The sequence below is a fragment of the Microcaecilia unicolor genome, chromosome 2 (assembly GCF_901765095.1).
Source record: "Microcaecilia unicolor chromosome 2, aMicUni1.1, whole genome shotgun sequence".
In the NCBI taxonomy this organism is placed as follows: Eukaryota; Metazoa; Chordata; class Amphibia; order Gymnophiona; family Siphonopidae; genus Microcaecilia; species Microcaecilia unicolor.
Window position 1 is genome coordinate 541,530,919 of NC_044032.1, and position 18,617 is coordinate 541,549,535.

The following is an 18,617-nucleotide window of genomic DNA, read 5'->3' on the forward strand; positions in this document are numbered from 1 at the left end:
AATGAGTACCAGACAACATTGTAATCAAGCTTCAAACAATAGCTTAAAATAATAAATTTTTTTTTTTGTTACATTTGTACCCCGCTCTTTCCCACTCATGGCAGGCTCAATGCGGCAGGCAATGGAGGGTTAAGTGACTTGCCCAGAGTCACAAGGAGCTGCCTGTGCCGGGAATCAAACTCAGTTCCTCAGTTCCCCAGGACCAAAGTCCACCACCCTAACCACTAGGCCACTCCTCCTCCATAAGCATACAACTATGGAAATGCATTATTCTTGAATATAGGATTATGCAATGAAGCAAAGCACATTAAATTGCATGCAATGATGTTCATAAGAAAATATGGTTAAATGACTTCAAAATGCATAAGCAAATGTCTATAAAATTCAGATGACTTGTGAGTTCATGGAAGAAAAGTCACTTTGTAGCAAAGCATTGCAACAACTGAGTGATGAATACACAGTGTTGAAGGTAGTGTTTGATACACCACTTTAGTGAACTTTAATATCCACAGCGTGGGCTTTATGTGGTATATGGCTGTGCAAATAGTCCATAGGAAATGCAGTCCTTAACATGCTAGGCATTATACTTAAAACTTGTAACCACGAATAAACAACACTGTAACAAAAGCTTATTTGAGTGGTTTAAAAGTCCATGCCACAGTAACTGTAGACACTCATGCTTATTAGTCTCTGACAATGCAGAGAGAAAAAGTATACTACATAAAATAATATTACAATAAATACACAAAAGGAAATGCATAATTGTCTGTACAGGCGCAATAAAATATCAAGAGTTTGAGTATTACAAGCAAAGCTATTAACAATACTATCAAAGCATAGGCAAAACCTATTCACAGGAAAAACAATCCATAGTTTATTTGCACTAGAATGACAGTAAACATAATTGGAATGTAGTAACTTAACCTAATGTGTGTTATGACAATGCAAACAAAATGAAAGTGACTCACAAAATAAAACTTGGTGTACCTTATAAGATATAAATAAACTGCACTATACTAGTTATATATGTACTATAAGTAAACCATAACAAAGAAGAAACCTCATCTCTTATCATATCAAATAACAATAATATACTAACCATTGATAAAACTTAAGAGAAATGTATCACTTAGCATATATAACATTCAGTGAATCAGTATGAAATTATGTAAGTATTGATGATATAAATGTTGAAACAAGTGTTGAAGCATATACATTATGATATGAAAAACACTCAAATGTGCGATAGAAAAGTAAATTAAACCTTTGTACTACCTAATTTTGACTACATATATATGACCTAACAAAATATATGCACACAAAAAAACTTGATTTAGGAAAAACAAAGCGTAGATATCACAGGTAAAAGCATTCATGTGTAATACTTAAGGAAGACAAGTGTAAAAGTGTTTCTCTGAGAACAAGCAGGCTCAATATTCTTACATATGGGTCGTCGTCCGCGACGGCCCAGGAGTCCGAAACTTTGAAAAGAAAAAGAACTCTCCAGAATGCGCTGCGCATGTGCGAACGGCTTCCTGCCCATGATGCTAGCGTGCCCTAATTAGTTTCTTTTTTCCCGCTGTGCAGTTTTTCGGCTCAGGAGATGGCTTTTGGCATTTTTCGCTATTTTCTTCTTTATTTTCTTTCTTAGTTATTACTTTCAGTAAAAAAATAAAATCCGGTTTTTCCTTCTTTTTTTCTTAGTTTTTCCTCATCCTTTGAAGTTTCCTTTATTTTTCGTCGCGGCTGACCTTTAGGCCGCTCGGCTGGGTCTTTTTCCCTCTTTTTGTGCCACTATTTTCCTGCCCATGTCATCGAAGACTCCCAGCGGCTTCAAGCATTGTACTCGGTTCAACCGGACCATCTCGAGCACCAACCCCCACGCGTGGTGTCTTCAGTGTCTTGGGCCTGACCATCTCCCAGCTGCCTGTAAGCTGTGCAAATTGATGAAGAAGCGGACCCAAGTGGCTTGAGCGGCTCAGTGTGAGAAACGTTTCTTCTGAGCGGTCCGGTCCTTCGACGTCGACTTCGACATCGGTACCAAGGGCATCGACATCAAGGGAAGCAGCGACACTGAGAGCACAGGTAATGGCTGCAGAGAGACTGCATCGAGCTGGGAGCAGCGAGGTATCGAGTGGGTCTTCACCCATCTCGAAGCCTACTGCTATGCAGGCCCCCCGGGACCGACCTTCATTGGACCCGGCCCCGAGGAGGCGTGAGGATTCTACGTCTTCGTTACCGAGGAGTCTCTCTGACAGGCGTCGAGCAAAGGCTAAAACGCACCGTCATCGATCTCTTTCCATGCATGGTACCGGGAGCTCCGGGGAGCCGAGGGATTTGGGACCCGAGAAGCGTCTGCACCGGGAGGACCGCTCACCCTCCATACAAGAGGTGCCGATGCATCGGTCATCTGGCAGCCTGGTACCGGCTCTCGAGCCCCCTCACATTCTGCAACCGACTCCTCTACCTGCCCCCCAGCCTGTTCCGATGGAAGCTCTTGACGAGTGCATCCGGGCCCTTCTTCCTGAGCTCCTGGAAGGGTTGCTGCGCCAATTTGCCTCGGTGTCGGGGGTGCTTACACCTTCCGTACCGACTGCAGAGGCGCCATCTGGGCCATTGCCTTTGAGGAGGTCCCCGTCCTCGGTGCCGCTTGCGGTACCGGCGTCGGCTGCCACCTGGATCGATTCCCCCTCGACGTCGGTGGAGGAAGCTTCGCCAGAGTCTAGGCAGGGGTCAACTTCTCGACAAACCCCACGAGGTTGTCGATCCTCAACATCAAGACAGGCTCGGTTTTGGGCTGCTCTTAGAGAGCTTTTGTCCGACACCAATGAGGAGCGCTCGTGGGAAGAGGAGGACCCCAGATACTTTTCGGAGGAAGAGTCATGTGGGGTTCCTTCTGATCCTACTCCGCCAATTGAGAGTAGAATGTCTCCTCCTGAGAGTCTCTCTTTTTTATCTTTTGTAAAGGAAATGTCTAAGAATATTCCATTCCCTATGGAGGTTGTGGATGAGCCCAGGGCCGAGATGCTTGAGGTCTTGGACTATCCTTCTCCACCTACTGAGGTTGCTACGGCCCCCTGAGGGAAGTGAGGGAAGTGCTTATGCAAAATTGGTCGTGCCCTCTATCTAATCCAATGGTTCCCAAGAAGTCCGAGTCCCAGTACAGAGTCCATGGAGAGCCTGTAATGGTGAAGGCACAACTTCCTCATGATTCCATGGTGGTGGTGGACTCTGCTCTCAGAAGAGCCAAGATTACTAGAGACTATGCCTTGGTGCCCCCAGGCAGAGAGTCTAGGACCTTGGATCCTTTTGGGAGGAGAAAGTATCAGGCTGCTATGCTCGCTGCCAAGATCCAGGCGTACCAGCTCTACACGAGCATCCACTTGCGGAACTCGGTGAGTCAACTGTCCAGTTTAGTTGATGCCCTTCTTCCGGAGCTTGCTGAACCTTTTCACCAGGTGGTCAGGTAGCAGAAAGCGTGTCGCAAATTCCTGGCCAGGGGGTCTTACGACACTTTTGATGTAGCATCCCGAATTAGCTGCTCAAGTATAGTAATGCGCAGACTCTCATGGCTGCGTGTCTCTGACCTGGAGAACACCCAGCAGCGAATGGCGGATGTTCCTTGCCGGGTGGATAATCTTTTTTGAGAAAAAGTAGAGGACATGGTCGATCAGATAAAAAAGCATCATGACGCCATGGATTCTCTCTCCCGCCGGATGTCTTCTGCTACTGCCTCCTCTTCTAGGAGGTTTTTTGGAGGGAAGAGGAGTGCTCCCTATTCCTATAACAGGTGTAGGTACACTCCTGCTTCTCGGCAGCCGGTTCATGCTCAGCCCCAGCACGCGTGTTCCCGTCAACACCGTGTGCGTAAGGCCCCTAGGGCTCCCCAGCAAAAGCAAGGGACGGGCTTTTGACTGGCTCCAGTACAGCATAGCCTCAGAAAAATTGTTTGTGCCGGACGGCTTGCCCGTCGGGGGGAGGTTGATATTTTTTCACCCAAGGTGGCCTCTTATAACCTCCGATAAGTGGGTTCTTCAAATAGTCCGGCTAGGATACACTCTCAATCTGGTATTCAAGCCTCCAAATTGCCCACTGGGAGCTCAGTCCTTCAGCTCCCAGCACGAGCAGGTACTTGCAGAGGAACTCTCCGCCCTTCTAAAGGCCAATGCGGTCGAACCCTTTCCACCAATTTGACCTTGGGACGTCCATTCCAAATTCCTCATCCACAAAAAGTGCTGACGATGGATGCATCCCTCCTGGGGTGGGGAGCTCATGTAGATGTACTTCACACTCAGGGAGCTTGGTCCTTTCAAGAAAAAGATCTTCAGATCAACCTCCTGGAATTATGAGCAATCTGGAACGCTCTCAAGGCTTTCAGAGATCGGCTGTCCAATCAGATCATTTCAATTCGAACAGACAACCAGGTTGCGATGTATTACACCAACAAGCAGGGGGGGCATCAGATCTCACCTTCTGTGTCAGGAAGCCATCAAGTTGTGGCTTTGGGCGCACCATCACGGCATGCTTCTCCAGGCCATGTATCTGGCAGGCGTCAAAAACAGTCTGGCCGAAAGGTTGAACAGGATCATGCAACCTCACGAGTGGTCACTGAACATGGAAGTTGTCCACAAGATCTTCCGAGCGTGGGGCACCCCCTCGGTGGATCCTTTTGCCACTCATACCAATCACAAAGTCCCTCAATTCTGTTCCAGACTTCAGGCCCATGACAGACTAGCATCAGATGCTTTTCTCCTACATTGGGGGACAGGCCTTCTGTATGCGTATCCTCCCATACCTCTAGTAGGGAAGATTTTGCTGAAACTCAAGCAAGACCGTGGAACCATGATTCTGATTGTACCCTTTTGGCCCCGTCAAATCTGGTTCCCTCTTCTTCTGGAGTTGTCTTCCAAAGAACCGTGGAGATTGGAATGTTTTCCAACCCCCATTACACAGAACGAGGGGTCGCTTCTGCATCCCAGCCTCCAGTCTCTGGCTCTCACGGCCTGGATGTTGAGAGCTTAGAGGTTGCCTCTTTAGGTCTGTCGGAGGGTGTCTCCTGAGTCTTGCTTGCTTCCAGGAAAGATTCCACGAAAAAGTGCTGCTATTTCAAATGGAGGAGGTTTGCCATCTGGTGTGACAGCAAGGCCCTAGATCCTTTTTCTTGTCCTACATGGACCTTGCTTGAATACCTTCTACACCTATCAGAGTCTGGTCTCAAGACCAACTCTGTAAGGGTTCACCTTAGTGCAATTAGTGCTTATCATCAATGTGTAGAAGGTCAGCCCATCTCTGGACAGCCTTTAGTGGTTCGCTTAATGAGAGGTTTGCTTTTGTCAAAGCCCCCTGTCAAACCTCCACCAGTGTCATGGGATCTCAACGTCGTTCTCACCCAGCTGATGGAAGCTCCTTTTGAGCCACTGAATTCCTGCCATCTGACCTGGAAAGTTATTTTCTTGGTGGCTGTTACTTCAGCTCTTAGAGTCAGTGAGCTCCAAGCCCTGGTAGCTCATGCACCTTATATCAAGTTTCATCATAACAGAGTAGTCCTCTGCACTCACCCTAAGTTCTTGCCGAAGGTGGTGGCGGAGTTCCATCTGAACCAGCCAGTTGTCTTGCCAACTTTTTTTCCCCATCCACATACCCGCCCTGGTGAGGACAAGTTGCACACCTTGGACTGTAAGAGAGCATTGGCCTTTTACGTGGAGCAGACAAAGCCCTATCAACAGTCCGCCCAGCTGTTTGTTTCTTTTAATCCCAATAGGATGGGTGTTGCCATCGGAAAACGCATCATCTCCAGTTGGCTAGCAGATTGTATTTCCTTCACTTATGCCCAAGCTGGGCTGACTTTAGATGGCCATGTCACGGCTTACAATGTTAAGAGCCATGGCTGCGTCAGTGGCTCACTTAAAGTCAGCCTCCATTGAAGAGATTTGCAAGGCTGCAACGTGGTCATCAGTCTACACATTCACATCTCACTACTGCCTCCAGCAAGATAGTCGGTTTGGGCAGTCGGTGCGGGAGAATCTGTTCGGGGTTTAGAATCCAACTCCACCCTCCAAGGTCCATTTTTGTTCTGTTCCAGGCTGCACTCTCACTTAGTTGTGTTTCTTTTCAGGTTAATCTGTTATGTTCTCACCACTGCAAGGCCCAATTGACCAATGTTTATTATTTTGAGTGAGCCTGGGGGCTAGGGATACCCCATTCATAAGAACATAGTAACATAGTAGATGACGGGAGAAAAAGACCTGCACGGGCCATCCAGTCTGCCCAACAAGATGAACTCATGTGTATACCTTACCTTGATTTGTACCTGGCTTTTTCAGGGCACAGACCGTATAAGTCTGCCCAGCACTATCCCCTCCTCCCAACCACCAGCCCCGCCTCCCACCACCGGCTCTGGCACAGACCTAATAAGTCTGCCCAGCACTATTCCCCGCCTCCCAACCACCAGTCCCGCCTCCCACCACCGGATCTGGCACCAACCGTATAAGTCTGCCCACCACTATCTTTGCCTCCGAACCACCAACCCCTCTTCCCCCCACCGGCTCCACCACCCAATTTCGGCTAAGCTTCTGAGGATCCATTCCTTCTGCACAGGATTTCTTTATGTATATCCCACGCATGTTTGAATTCCGTTACTGTTTTCATCTCCACCACCTCCCGCGGGAGGGCATTCCAAGCATCCACCACTCTCTCTGTGAAAAAATACTTCCTGACATCTTTTTTGAGTCTTCCTGCTTGTTCTCGGAGAAAATGAAGATACATACCTGTAGCAGGTATTCTCCGAGGACAGCAGGCTCAATATTCATACAACCCTCCCTCCTCCCCGTTGGAGTTGTTACAGTTCTCTCCTTTGCTTTTTACTAACTAATTAGGGCACGCTTGCGTCGGGGGCGGGAAGCCATTTGCACATGCGCAGTGCATTCGGTCCCTGCGACGGCGCATTCTGGAGACTTCTTTTTCTTTTCAAAGTTCCGGGCTCCTGGGCTGTCACGGACAACGACCCATACATAAGAATATTGAGCCTACTGCCCTTGGAGAATACCTGCTACAGGTATGTATCTTCATTTTATGCATCTAAACCTGTTATAATAATAGGTATATGTGAGTAATGTAGAATGGAAACCGGTATCTCATGCCCGCCTTTGCTTAGGAGGTATGTATATACATTATTTAGGATAACAAATCTGTTTCCACAAGTTTTGAAATGCATGCATATAATTTTGAAATTGAATTGTAATTTGAACTTCAAAAGGTGCACCACAGTTTTTTAACATAAGTATTTATGTTATTGCTCTTAGACCGTAAGGTATATATATGAGTCATAACTTGATTTCTTTGCTAGCAAAATCATAAGACCAAAAGTAATGTGCAAGACAAACGATGATATGGCCATAGGCAAAAGTAAAATCCTATATAATAATTTGCACCTCCGTCTGGCTGCCTGGGTTCGTAACACAGCTCCTATTGGTCCGCCCTGGGGATGACGTCACAGGGCGGACCAATAGTTTTACCTCCTGCTCCACCGGCAACACTGAAGTCCAGCAAGTACAGACGCTGCTTCAGACAGGCTGTGGTTTCGCTTCTGTTTCGGCTGTTCCTCTGGTCCCACCCTTCCGCAAACAGGAAATGAGGACGGGACCAGAGGAAAAGCTGAAACAGAAGCGAAACCACAGCCTGTCTGAAGCAGCGTCTGTACTTGCTGGACTTCAGTGTTGCCGGCGGAGCAGGAGGTAAAACTTTTTAAACAGCAGCTGCCACTTACAAAAGGCTGGGGCACCCACACACGTCCTCCTTGCACTCGGAGGCCACAGAGACATAGTAACATAGTAGATGACGGCAGAAAAAGACCTGCACGGTCCATCCAGTCTGCCCAACAAGATAAACTCATATGTGCTACCTTTTGTGTATACCCTACCTTGATTTGTACCTGTCCTCTTCAGGGCACAGATCGTACAAGTCTGCCCCGCCTCCCACCACCAGCTCTGGTTCAGACCATATAAGTCTGCCCAGCATTTTCCCCGCCTCCCAACCACCAGCCCCGGCACAGACCGTATAAGTCTGCCCAGGCGCTGGGCGGCCGAAATTGGAGGAGGGGGGGGCTTAGAACTAGGACAGCACTGGGGCCGTTGGACGGGGGGAAGGGGGACTGGAGGGGGTCCTGAGACGAGGGGGGTCCTGAGATGAGAGGGGGGAGGAGTGGGGGAGGAGGAGGAAGGGGGGGAGAGGGAGGAGGGGGCCCTGGAACCTTGCTAGCGCCTATTTCCTTTCTTTTGGAAACAGGCCTCTCTTACTAGTTAAACCATGGTTTCTTTGCTGTAGCACAATAAAGCCAGTGATCGCATAATGGCAAATGTATTTATTTATTTGCAAAACTTTCTATACCGCTCTAGCTGACAAACAGAACAGAGCGGTGTACAGGCTAACATAGAAAACAGGAAAGGAACTCCATCAATGAAAAAACACAGTAGTTAAGTTTAAAAACAGGTAAAGCTAAAAGAAAACAAAATAAAGATACTCACAAAGCACGGTTAAGGGGTAATTAATATTGGTAGTTTAAATCAGACTGTTTCTTCAAAAGCTAATCGTAAAAGCCAGGTTTTTGGTTCAGTTTTTAAGTCCTTGAAAGAGGAATTGCTCTAGAGAGAGAGGGGAAGATTATTCTAAATGTGAGGAGCAAGGTAGAAGAATGCGCAGTGATGTTGATTCCAAGTGTGCACGTTTTGAAATAGAAAAAGGGGGTGCCCATTGGCATTAATGATTTTGTTTGTAGTTGCCAGGATCCATGACACAAACACTACCTTTACATGAAAGGTCAAAATGTTGCCTCCATAAAATGGTTCAGCGACGCTGGATTTGGTGCTCACAAATGGGGATAGTGTGTCAAATGTCCGAGTGGGTGCCCACCTGGGCAGCAGTGACCATCAAACGGTTTGGTTTTATATGACGGCTAAAGTGGAGGGCGGCCACTCAAAAATCAAAGTCCTGGATTTCAAGCATGCTGACTTCAGTAAAATGGGGGAATACCTGAGGAAGGAGCTGATGGGATGGGAGGGTGAATGTGAAGTGGAAGGACAGTGGTCCAAGCTGAAAGAAGCTATAAATAGGGCCACAAACCTTTATGTAAGGAGAGTAAATAAAAGTAAGAGAAAAAGGAAACCGATATGGTTCTCCAAACAAGTGGCTGGGAAAATAAAGGCTAAAGAGTTGGCGTTCCTGAAATACAGAAAAACTCAAGAAGAGAAACACGGGGAGGAATACCGGATGAAACTGAAAGAAGCCAAGAGAGAGATACGACTGGCGAAAGCACATGCGGAAGAACAAATGGCTAGAAATGTAAGGAGGGGTGACAAAAATTTCTTCAGGTATATTAGTGAAAGGAGGAAGACAAAAAAGGGAATTGTGAGACTGAAAGATGCTGCGAACCGCTATGTAGATAATGATGAGGAAAAAGCTAATTTGCTAAATAGATACTTTTGTTCTGTTTTCACAGAAGAAAATCCAGGAGCAGGACCGCGATGGACTGGCAAAAGTACATGTGAGAATGGAGTGGATATAGTACCGTTCACAGAAGAGAGTGTGTATGAACAACTTAAAAATCTAAAGGTGGACAAAGCAGTGGGACCGGACGGGATTCACCCCAGGATATTGAGGGAGCTCAGAGAGGTTCTGGCGGGTCCTCTAAAAGATTTCTTTAATAAATCCTTGGAGACTGGACAGGTTCCGTGGGATTTGAGAATGGCAGAGGTGGTCCCTCTTCACAAAAGTGGTGATAGGGAAGAAGCCGGAAACTACAGGCCGGTAAGCCTCACTTCGGTTATTGGAAAAGTAATGGAAGCGATGCTGAAGGAAAGGATAGTGAATTTCCTAGAAGCAAATAAGTTGCAAGATCCAAGACAACAAGGTTTCACCAAAGGGAAATCGTGCCAAACGAATCTCATTGAATTCTTTGGCTGGGTGACCGGAGAATTAAATCAAGGACGTGCTATGGACGTAATCTACTTATATTTCAGCAAAGCTTTTGACACGGTTCCCCACAGGAGGCTCTTGAATAAACGAGACGGGCTAAAGATAGGACCCGAAGTGGTGAACTGGATTAGGAACTGGTTGGCGGACAGACACCAGAGGGTGGTGGTAAATGGAGTTCGCTCAGAGGAGAGAAAGGTAAGTAGTGGAGTGCCTCAGGGATCGGTGCTGGGGCTGATTCTATTCAGTATATTTGTGAGTGACATTGCCCAAGGGTTACAAGGTAAAGTTTGCATTTTGCGGATGACACCAAGATTTGCAACAGAGTGGACACCCCGGAGGGAGTGGAAAACATGAAAAAAGATCTGCGGAAGCTAGAAGAATGGTCTAACGTTTGGCAATTAAAATTCAATGCGAAGAAATGCAAAGTGATGCATTTAGGGAGTAGAAATCCAAGGGAGACGTATGTATTAGGCGGGGAGAGTCTGATAGGTACGGACGGGGAGAGGGATCTTGGGGTGATAGTATCTGAGGACCTGAAGGCGATGAAACAGTGTGACAAAGTGGTGGCCGTAGCTAGAAGATTGCTAGGCTGTATAGAGAGAGGTGTGACCAGCAGAAGAAAAGAGGTTTTAATACCCTTGTATAAGACGTTGGTAAGGCCCCACCTGGAGTATTGTGTTCAATTTTGGAGGCCGTATCTTGCGAAGGATGTTAAAAAAAAAATGGAAGCGGTGCAAAGAAAAGCTATGAGAATGGTATGGGATTTGCGTTACAAGATGTATGAGGAGAGACTTGTTGACCTGAACATGTATACCCTGGAGGAAAGGAGAAACAGGGGTGATATGATACAGACGTTCAAATATTTGAAAGGTATTAATCCGCAAACGAACCTTTTCCGGAGAGGGGAAAGCGGTAGAACGAGAGGACATGAAATGAGATTGAAGGGGGGCAGACTCAAGAAAAATGTCAGGAAGTATTTCTTCATGGAGAGAGTGGTGGATGCTTGGAATGCCCTCCCGCGGGAGGTGGTGGAAATGAAAACGGTAACAGAATTCAAACATGCGTGGGATAAACATAAAGGAATCCTGTTCAGAAGGAATGGATCCTCAGGAGCTTAGCCGAGATTGGGTGGCAGAGCCAGTGGTGGGAGGCGGGGCTGGTGGTTGGGAGGCGGGGAAAATGCTGGGCAGACTTATACGGTCTGTGCCAGAGTTGGTGGTGGGAGGCAGGGCTGGTGGTTGGGAGACGGGGATAGTGCTGGGCAGACTTATACGGTCTGTGCCCTGAAGAGGACAGGTACAAATCAAGGTAGGGTATAAACAAAAAGTAGCACATATGAGTTTATCTTGTTGGGCAGACTGGATGGACCGTGCAGGTTTGTTTCTGCTGTCATCTACTATGTTACTATGTTAGTTTTTATCAAGATGATATCTACATACACTAAAGTGTCCCTAGCCTTGGCATCTGGAAGCGCCTTCTGTAGGAAAATGTTAAATTCCACTGGGGAATTGAGATATAAAAAAAAGCATTCTATTCCAGGTGTATTGTATATTACCAAAAGTTAATTCTTGTATTGATCACGAGGATGCGCGGGCACAGTCCAAAAACCTGAAGCTAAGTCTAGGCTAGTGAAGTATTTGGAACCTCTTATGGTGGCAAGAGTCTGGTCTAACGGAGCCATTGGCCAAATGACAAATGGTATCCATTTGTTCAGCTGACAGTAGTCCACAGCGAGTCTCCAAGTGTTGGTTTTTCTTCAAAATGGGCCATATGGGCAAATTATAGGTACTGTTGCACTTCCGGATGATGTCTTGAGCTTCCAAGGTGTTTAGAATCTCCAGCCAGCAGATGGAGGCAGAGTACACTGAGTTTTCAGTGACATTATCACTAATATAAGTAGTAGTATGGCCTTGGGGAAAGGTGCTCTCTTGAGTCTCCTCAGCATTTGAGGCCTCACTTTTATATTCTTTGAATTATGAGACCCTTCCCCCTCCTTAAGGGAAGGGGACAGATCCATTTTTCTGCTACCTCACTATTAGGGAGGGGGGGTGGAGGAAGTAGGATGGAGAGGGCCCTCTCTTTCCTCCTTCCTTCGTCTCTACTTCCTTCTTCCCTCCCCACAGTGTCCCTGGGGGGGGGGGGGGAGTGGAGTTGTCCCCAAAGGGGGAGTGAGTATTGGGTCCTCATTGGATACTGGGTTGTCCCTGAGCAAGCCTTGACACTTGCTACCTCTTCAAGTGGCTGTGGATCATGAAGAGGTTCTTGCCACTAGAAAGCCTTTACTATCTTCCCCTCACACACTGGAGGAAGAAGGGGATTTTTCTGGTGAGCAAAGGAGTATGATCTCCAAGGGCTGTGTCTTTGCATAGTAGAATAAGACTTTTTATCTCCCCTTGCCTTCCCTCCTCCCACCCCCTTCTGGCTTTAGACAATCTCTAGAAGAAGGTCAGGGCCTCTATTTTCACCCTCAAGGTGAGGTGGAGTGGTTTTGCAGAAATTGGGGCCACTGAGGCAGTGGCAGGGATCCTAAAGGAAACCCTTCAGGTCCAAGTCACAGTAATTTGTTCAGAGCATTCAAAATCTATTAGAATTATAATACTTTCTAATACTGATTGCTGTAACATTATCTATGTTGGCTGCTTAGAGAGAACCAGAAAGAGGCTACAGACCCTACAAAACAGATTAAGCAGTGCATGACAGTTTTATAGCGTGCCCCCATTATTACAGAAGCTACATTGGCACCTGATTGAAGCATGTGGTCTGGTTCCATTATACCTGAGTCAGCTTTTAGCATTTCCCTGTTTGGAAAATTTGGTACAAGCTAGAACACAATTTTCATTACTTTTCTACTGCAAAAGTCTTGAAATACAAAGATATTTATGATCTTTTTATATCAAGCAGCTAAAGAATAAAATCATTTCAGAAAACATAGGTGATAAATGAGGTTTTGAGCTCTACTTTTTTTGTTTTTATTGTTGACATTTTTGGCTACAGGATAGCAGGGGGTTTACAATAGAATCATTGCTGCAAATCCCTAGTAATGTATAGTCTTCTTTTTTTGTACTCCTCATAGATCTATTTGCTGGTATTTTATAATATTCAAGAAAATAATTGTATAATATGAACATTTGTGAATATATTTCTTAATAAAGTTTTTTCTACTACTGACAGCTTTGAAGACATTTGTGGCGCCTTGAAGAAAGAGGGGTACTCTAAAGTAAATGCTGCTCCAGAACTTGAGGGGTATGCTTTCTGTGTGGATGAACACTGTCCAGATGTACTTGTCTTTCCTCCTCATCTCAGAGAGGAACTTAACAATTTACAGCTTTTCACAGAGCATAAACTTTTATTACAGGTGAGACATCCATAATGAATCTGTTTCTTTCAGAAGCTCGTATGTTGTAAACATGAGAGCACAGCAGCACCAGAAGGTTAGTTACTCTGTTTAAATGTTATTTAATCAAAGAACATGATCTGGCTTCCTTGCTGTGAGCACTTCAGCTTCCCTAAAGGTCACCAAATGTGTGATTTATTGTATACTAGGTTGTGACATTCTTCTAATTCACTATTTACCAAAATTAAATATGAAGTCGTGTTTAAAAATTGGGTATTCCTTGTCTGGGGTTATACTGTTGTGAACGAGTGGCTATTATCTCCTCCTACCAACAAGATGGAGATAGAGAAAGCTGATCTTTTCCAGTGAACTCGCTGGTATAATCTGCTGGTACTTAGTGGAAAGTCCCAATATTTTTCTCTACATCTAGCAGATAAGTTGTACAGGCTGGTGCTACTGGTCCCTGGCCTGGCTGTGGCTCCACTGCCCAGGTTTTTTTTTATTGTCCACTAGGTGAGATGTTGACTTAGCCCTGTGGGTCCCCACCAAAGGGGTGTGGGTCTTCATGCCCCTCCCCTTATTTGTCCATACACCTGTTTGAGTATGCTTCCCCTTGTGCTCCCCTGCATCTCCCAGAAAAAAACAATTTTCTTTAGCAGCCATCCAGACCACTTAAGAAGCTTGAGTTATGCATGCCTACCAGAAATGGAGGCTTCAGAACACTGATTCTGAGACTTGTTTAGATACACTGTGCCGTAGCCAGGCAGCCAGTTTTTCTCAGTCTCCCAGCAAATAGTGAACGTGCAGTCTGAGCCAATCTGGTAGGTCCAAATCTGTGTTTTTGTTCCTTTCCTTAAGTTTGGGGTGTCTTCTCTAAATATTTAAATTAAAAAAAAAAAAAACCTCCCCTTTGCTTCAGCCTCTTCTGTCTTGGGGATGTTGATCTGTGGGGGCCACTTTCCCCCAGAGGTGCTACACCCAGAAAACCGGGCCCTTCCCCCACAGTCCTCCCTCTTTGCAGACAGAAGGGTATGTACCTCGGCTCCAGAGTTTCTGGAGGCCTTCAGTGCCCCTGCTCCTCTTTTAACTGTACCTCGATTGGGGGGTAGGGGATTTACAGTGGCAAGCTGAAAGAGCTGAGTTTTGGTGCCTTATCAGCTGTTTCTGGAGTCTGTGCTTCAGTTATCAGGATTGCTTCAGTGATTCTTTTTATGCCTCTGCTTCTTTTCCCTGCCTTCAAGTTTTAGACCCTGTGGTGTTGGTCTGCCATTGAGCATGGACAAACTGAGCCACTGCTATATATTTGGGAAGTGAGAGGTAGAGGTGAAAGATGAGAGTAAACAACTCATTCTAGTAACTTAGCTGTCTCTACTCCAAGCTGAAGAACCCTAGCCACTTTAACCTTTCCTCAAAGGGAAGTCATCCCATCCCATCCCCTTTTCATTTGTCGCCCTTTTCTGTACCTTTTCTAATTCTGTTATATCTTTGAGATGTGGTGACCAGAACTGCACACAGTGCTCGAAGTGAAGTCGCACCATGGAGTGATAACATTCATTTTTGTTTTGTATTCCTTTCCTAATAATTCGTAACATTCTGTTTGCTTTCTTAGCTGCCGCTGCACACTGAGCAGAGGGTTTCAATATATCAGCGACACTTAGATCCTTTTCTTGAGCGGCGACTCCTATGTGGAACCTTGCATCACATAGTGTAGTTTGGGTTCCTCTTTCCCACGTGCATCACACCAAAAATCCCCAATATTCAGCAGAGAGACCCAAGTTCTAATATACATCAATGCCTAAACAAAGCTTTCCGTCCATTCTCCCGACAAAGAACTAGAAAATCAGCAAAGGCTGAAGCACCTGTACTCTTATAGCACTTCAGCAAGTCAGTACACAAGACAAACATCTAAGAATCCCACTCCCAGCTAAAAAAAAATGAAACATGTTGCTCAATCACCGAACCCATGGCTTATGCTGTACAAGGACCCCCTTTCTCCCCTGAAACACAGACAAGAGACAAAGACAAAACAGGACAGGAAGAAAGTTAAAAATGAGTTAAGAATTAAACTACGAGCTTGATGACACAAAGATTGAAGATAACACATCCCAAGTGGCCAGAAACAGCTGTTTAAGAGAATATTTTGCATGTTTCTGTTCAGCTTTTGACGTTGTTAACTCTCTCCTTCGCCATGGCCTCTCTTAGGTTGATAGACACTGCTCTGGCTTGGTTTTCCAATCGGATCGCTCATTCTCAGTTTCTGTTGGGTCCTCAATTCAGCACATATTTCTCTTCAATATGTCGTCCCCCAAGGCTCAGTTCTTTCTCCACTTCTATTTAATGTTTTTCTAAGTCCACTGGCCTTTCTTCTCCAAGGTGTGAATGTAAATTTCTGTATTTATGCAGACGATATTCTCTTGGTTTTTCCTTTCTTTCCATATCAAGTTGATCTCTCCAAAGTACAAACTTGTCTCAAAACTGTTCTATCATGGCTTATCAGACACAGACTGATTCTCAACCCTGATAAGACTACAGCTTGCTGGGTCACAGGTCCATTTTTGATCCCTACAATTGCTCTGACCCTCTTCAGTCGATCAGTTCAACCACTTAACACCTTCTGTTACCTGGGTGTCCTATTATACTCACAACTATCCTTCTTCTCAACATATTTCTTCAGTTCTTAGATCAGGTTTCTGCAGTTTTCGTCAGTTACACTCTATTCATTCATATTTCAATTTTTCTTACTTACATTCTCTGTTACACGCTTTTGTTATTTCTAAACTTGATTACTGTAATTCTATTTTTGCAGGGCTTTTCATTCTCAGTTTAAAAGGCTCAGAACACTTCACAATTCAGCAGTTCGTTTCCTCTGTAAAGCTAAACTTTCAAATAATGTCACCCCTCTGTTTCTCCAATTCCATTGGTTGCTTTTACCTTTTAAATTTTTCTTTAAAATTATCTGCTTTGTTCATAAGCCATATCATACTGGTCTGCCTTCTTTCCTTTCATCTTTGATGTTCCGTACATTCCTACTAGATCTTTACATTATTTAGACTCTCATCGCTTAGTTCTTCCTTCTCCTAAGCCTGCATATCTAGAGTCTACTCAACACTTTGCCTTCTGTTTTCTTGGACCTAAGCTGTAGAAACCTCCTATAAAAAAAATTCAAGACATTGCTTACATAAATATTGCCATACTGGGAAAGAACAAAGGTCCATCAAGCCCAGCATCCTGTTTCCAACAGTGGCCAATCCAGGTCACAATAAACCTGGCAAGATCCCAAAAAAGTACAAAACATTTTATACTGCTTATCCCAGAAATAGTGGATTTTCCCCAAGTCCATTCAATAACGGTCTATGGACTTTTCCTTTAGGAAGCCGTCCAAACCTTTTTTAAACTCAGCTAAGCTAACCGCCTTTACCACATTCTCTGGCAACGAATTCCAGAGTTTAAGTGCAAGTTGAGTGAAGAAACATTTTCTCTGATTCGTTTTAAATTTACTACATTGTAGCTTCCTCGCATGCCCCCTAGTCCTAGTATTTTTGGAAAGCGTAAACAGACGCTTCACATCTATCTGTTCAACTCCACTCATTATTTTATAGACCTCTATCATATCTCCCCTCAGCCGCCTTTTCTCCAAACTGAAGATCCCTAGCCGCTTTAGCCTTTCCTCATAGGGAAGTCGTTCCATCCCCTTTATCATTTTCATCGCCCTTCTCTGCACCTTTTCTAATTCCACTATATCTTTTTTGAGATGCGGCAACCAGAATTAAACACAATATTCGAGGTGCGGTCGCACCATGGAGCGATACAAAGGAATTATAACATAATTTTTGTTTTCCATTCCTTTCCTAATAATAACTAACATTCTATTTGCTTTCTTAGCCACAGCAGCACACTGAGCAGAAGATTTCAACATATTATCAACGACGACACCTAGATCCCTTTCTTGGTCCGTGACTCCTAACGTGGAACCTTGCATGATGTAGCTATAATTCGGGTTCCTCTTTCCCACATGTATCACTTTACAGTTGCTCACATTAAATGTCATCTGCCATTTAGACGCCCAATCTCCCAGTCTCATAAGGTCTGCTTGTAATTTTTCACAATCCTCACGCGATTTAATGACTTTGAATAACTTTGTGTCATCAGCAAATTTAATTACCTCACTAGTTACTCCCATCTCTAGGTCATTTATAAATATGTTAAAAAGCAGCGGTCCCAGAACAGAGCCCTGGGGAACCCCACTAACTACCCTTCTCCATTGAGAATACTGACCATTTAACCCTACTCTCTGTTTTCTATCTTTTAACCAGTTTTTAATCCACAATAGAACACTACCTCCTATCCCATGACTCTCCAATTTCCTCTGGAGTCTTTCATGAGGTACTTTGTCAAACGCCTTCTGAAAATCCAGATACACAATATCAACCGGCTCCCCTTTATCCACATGTTTGTTCACCCCTTCAAAGAAATGTAGTAGATTGGTGAGGCAAGATTTCCCTTCACTAAATCCATGTTGACTTTGTCTCATTAATCATTGGTCCTTACATCATCCAGGCTTTTTACATAAGCTGAGAGAAACCCCTTTTTCAGCGAAGCCGGAGTTTGACCAGGAGTCTGGTTCTATGCAATGCGTCCACCCATAGATGAGCTTCCAGCATCACTGTAAAAGGCCCCCCTTTTTTATTAGGCTTAGAAATGTTCAGAGCTAAGGAAAATTACAGAATGCTTGAGAATTTCTCTGTTTAGGTAAACAAGCCATACTATGGGAATGTGATCACATGTTTATCAGTCCAGGTGGCCAGTCTGAACTCGAAACAGGCTCCACCTCTACCTACTTTCACATGCCAAATTTATTAGAGCTGTGTCTTATCTTCTACATTCCAACTTATTTTTACACAATCAAAGTTAAACACTCATTTTTAAACAGAATTACTTCTGATAAAAAATACAGACCCTGAGTGCACTTGTCAGTCAAGGCAGAGTTGAAAAACAATCTTTAAAATTCACTTCCACTTCAAGGGGGCATGCAATGAAGCTACCAAGTAGTAAATTTAAAACGAATCAGAGAAAATTTTTCTTCACTCAACGTGTAATTAAACTCTGGAATTTGTTGCCAGAGAATGGCGTTTGCTAGTGAAAGGCAGTTAGTGGGGTCTTAAAAAGGTTTGGATGGCTTCCTGAAGGAAATGTCCATAGAGCATTATTAAAATGGACTTGGGGAAAATCCACGGTTTTATTTCTGGGATAAGCAGCATAAAATGTATTGAGCTTTTTTGGGATCTTGCCAGGTATTTGTGACCTGGATTGGCCA

At 44.8% G+C, this 18,617-nt stretch overlaps 1 protein-coding gene across 1 annotated transcript in view; it reads left to right on the plus strand.

The window, feature by feature from the left end:
• NSUN7 (NOP2/Sun RNA methyltransferase family member 7) overlaps positions 1-18,617 on the plus strand; it is a 201,825-nt gene that overhangs the window by 108,302 nt on the left and 74,906 nt on the right. Inside the window, exon 6 of the mRNA XM_030191328.1 lies at positions 13,141-13,324. Within this exon, the coding sequence (XP_030047188.1) occupies positions 13,141-13,324 (184 nt within the window). The remainder of the gene's footprint in view (positions 1-13,140; positions 13,325-18,617) is intronic.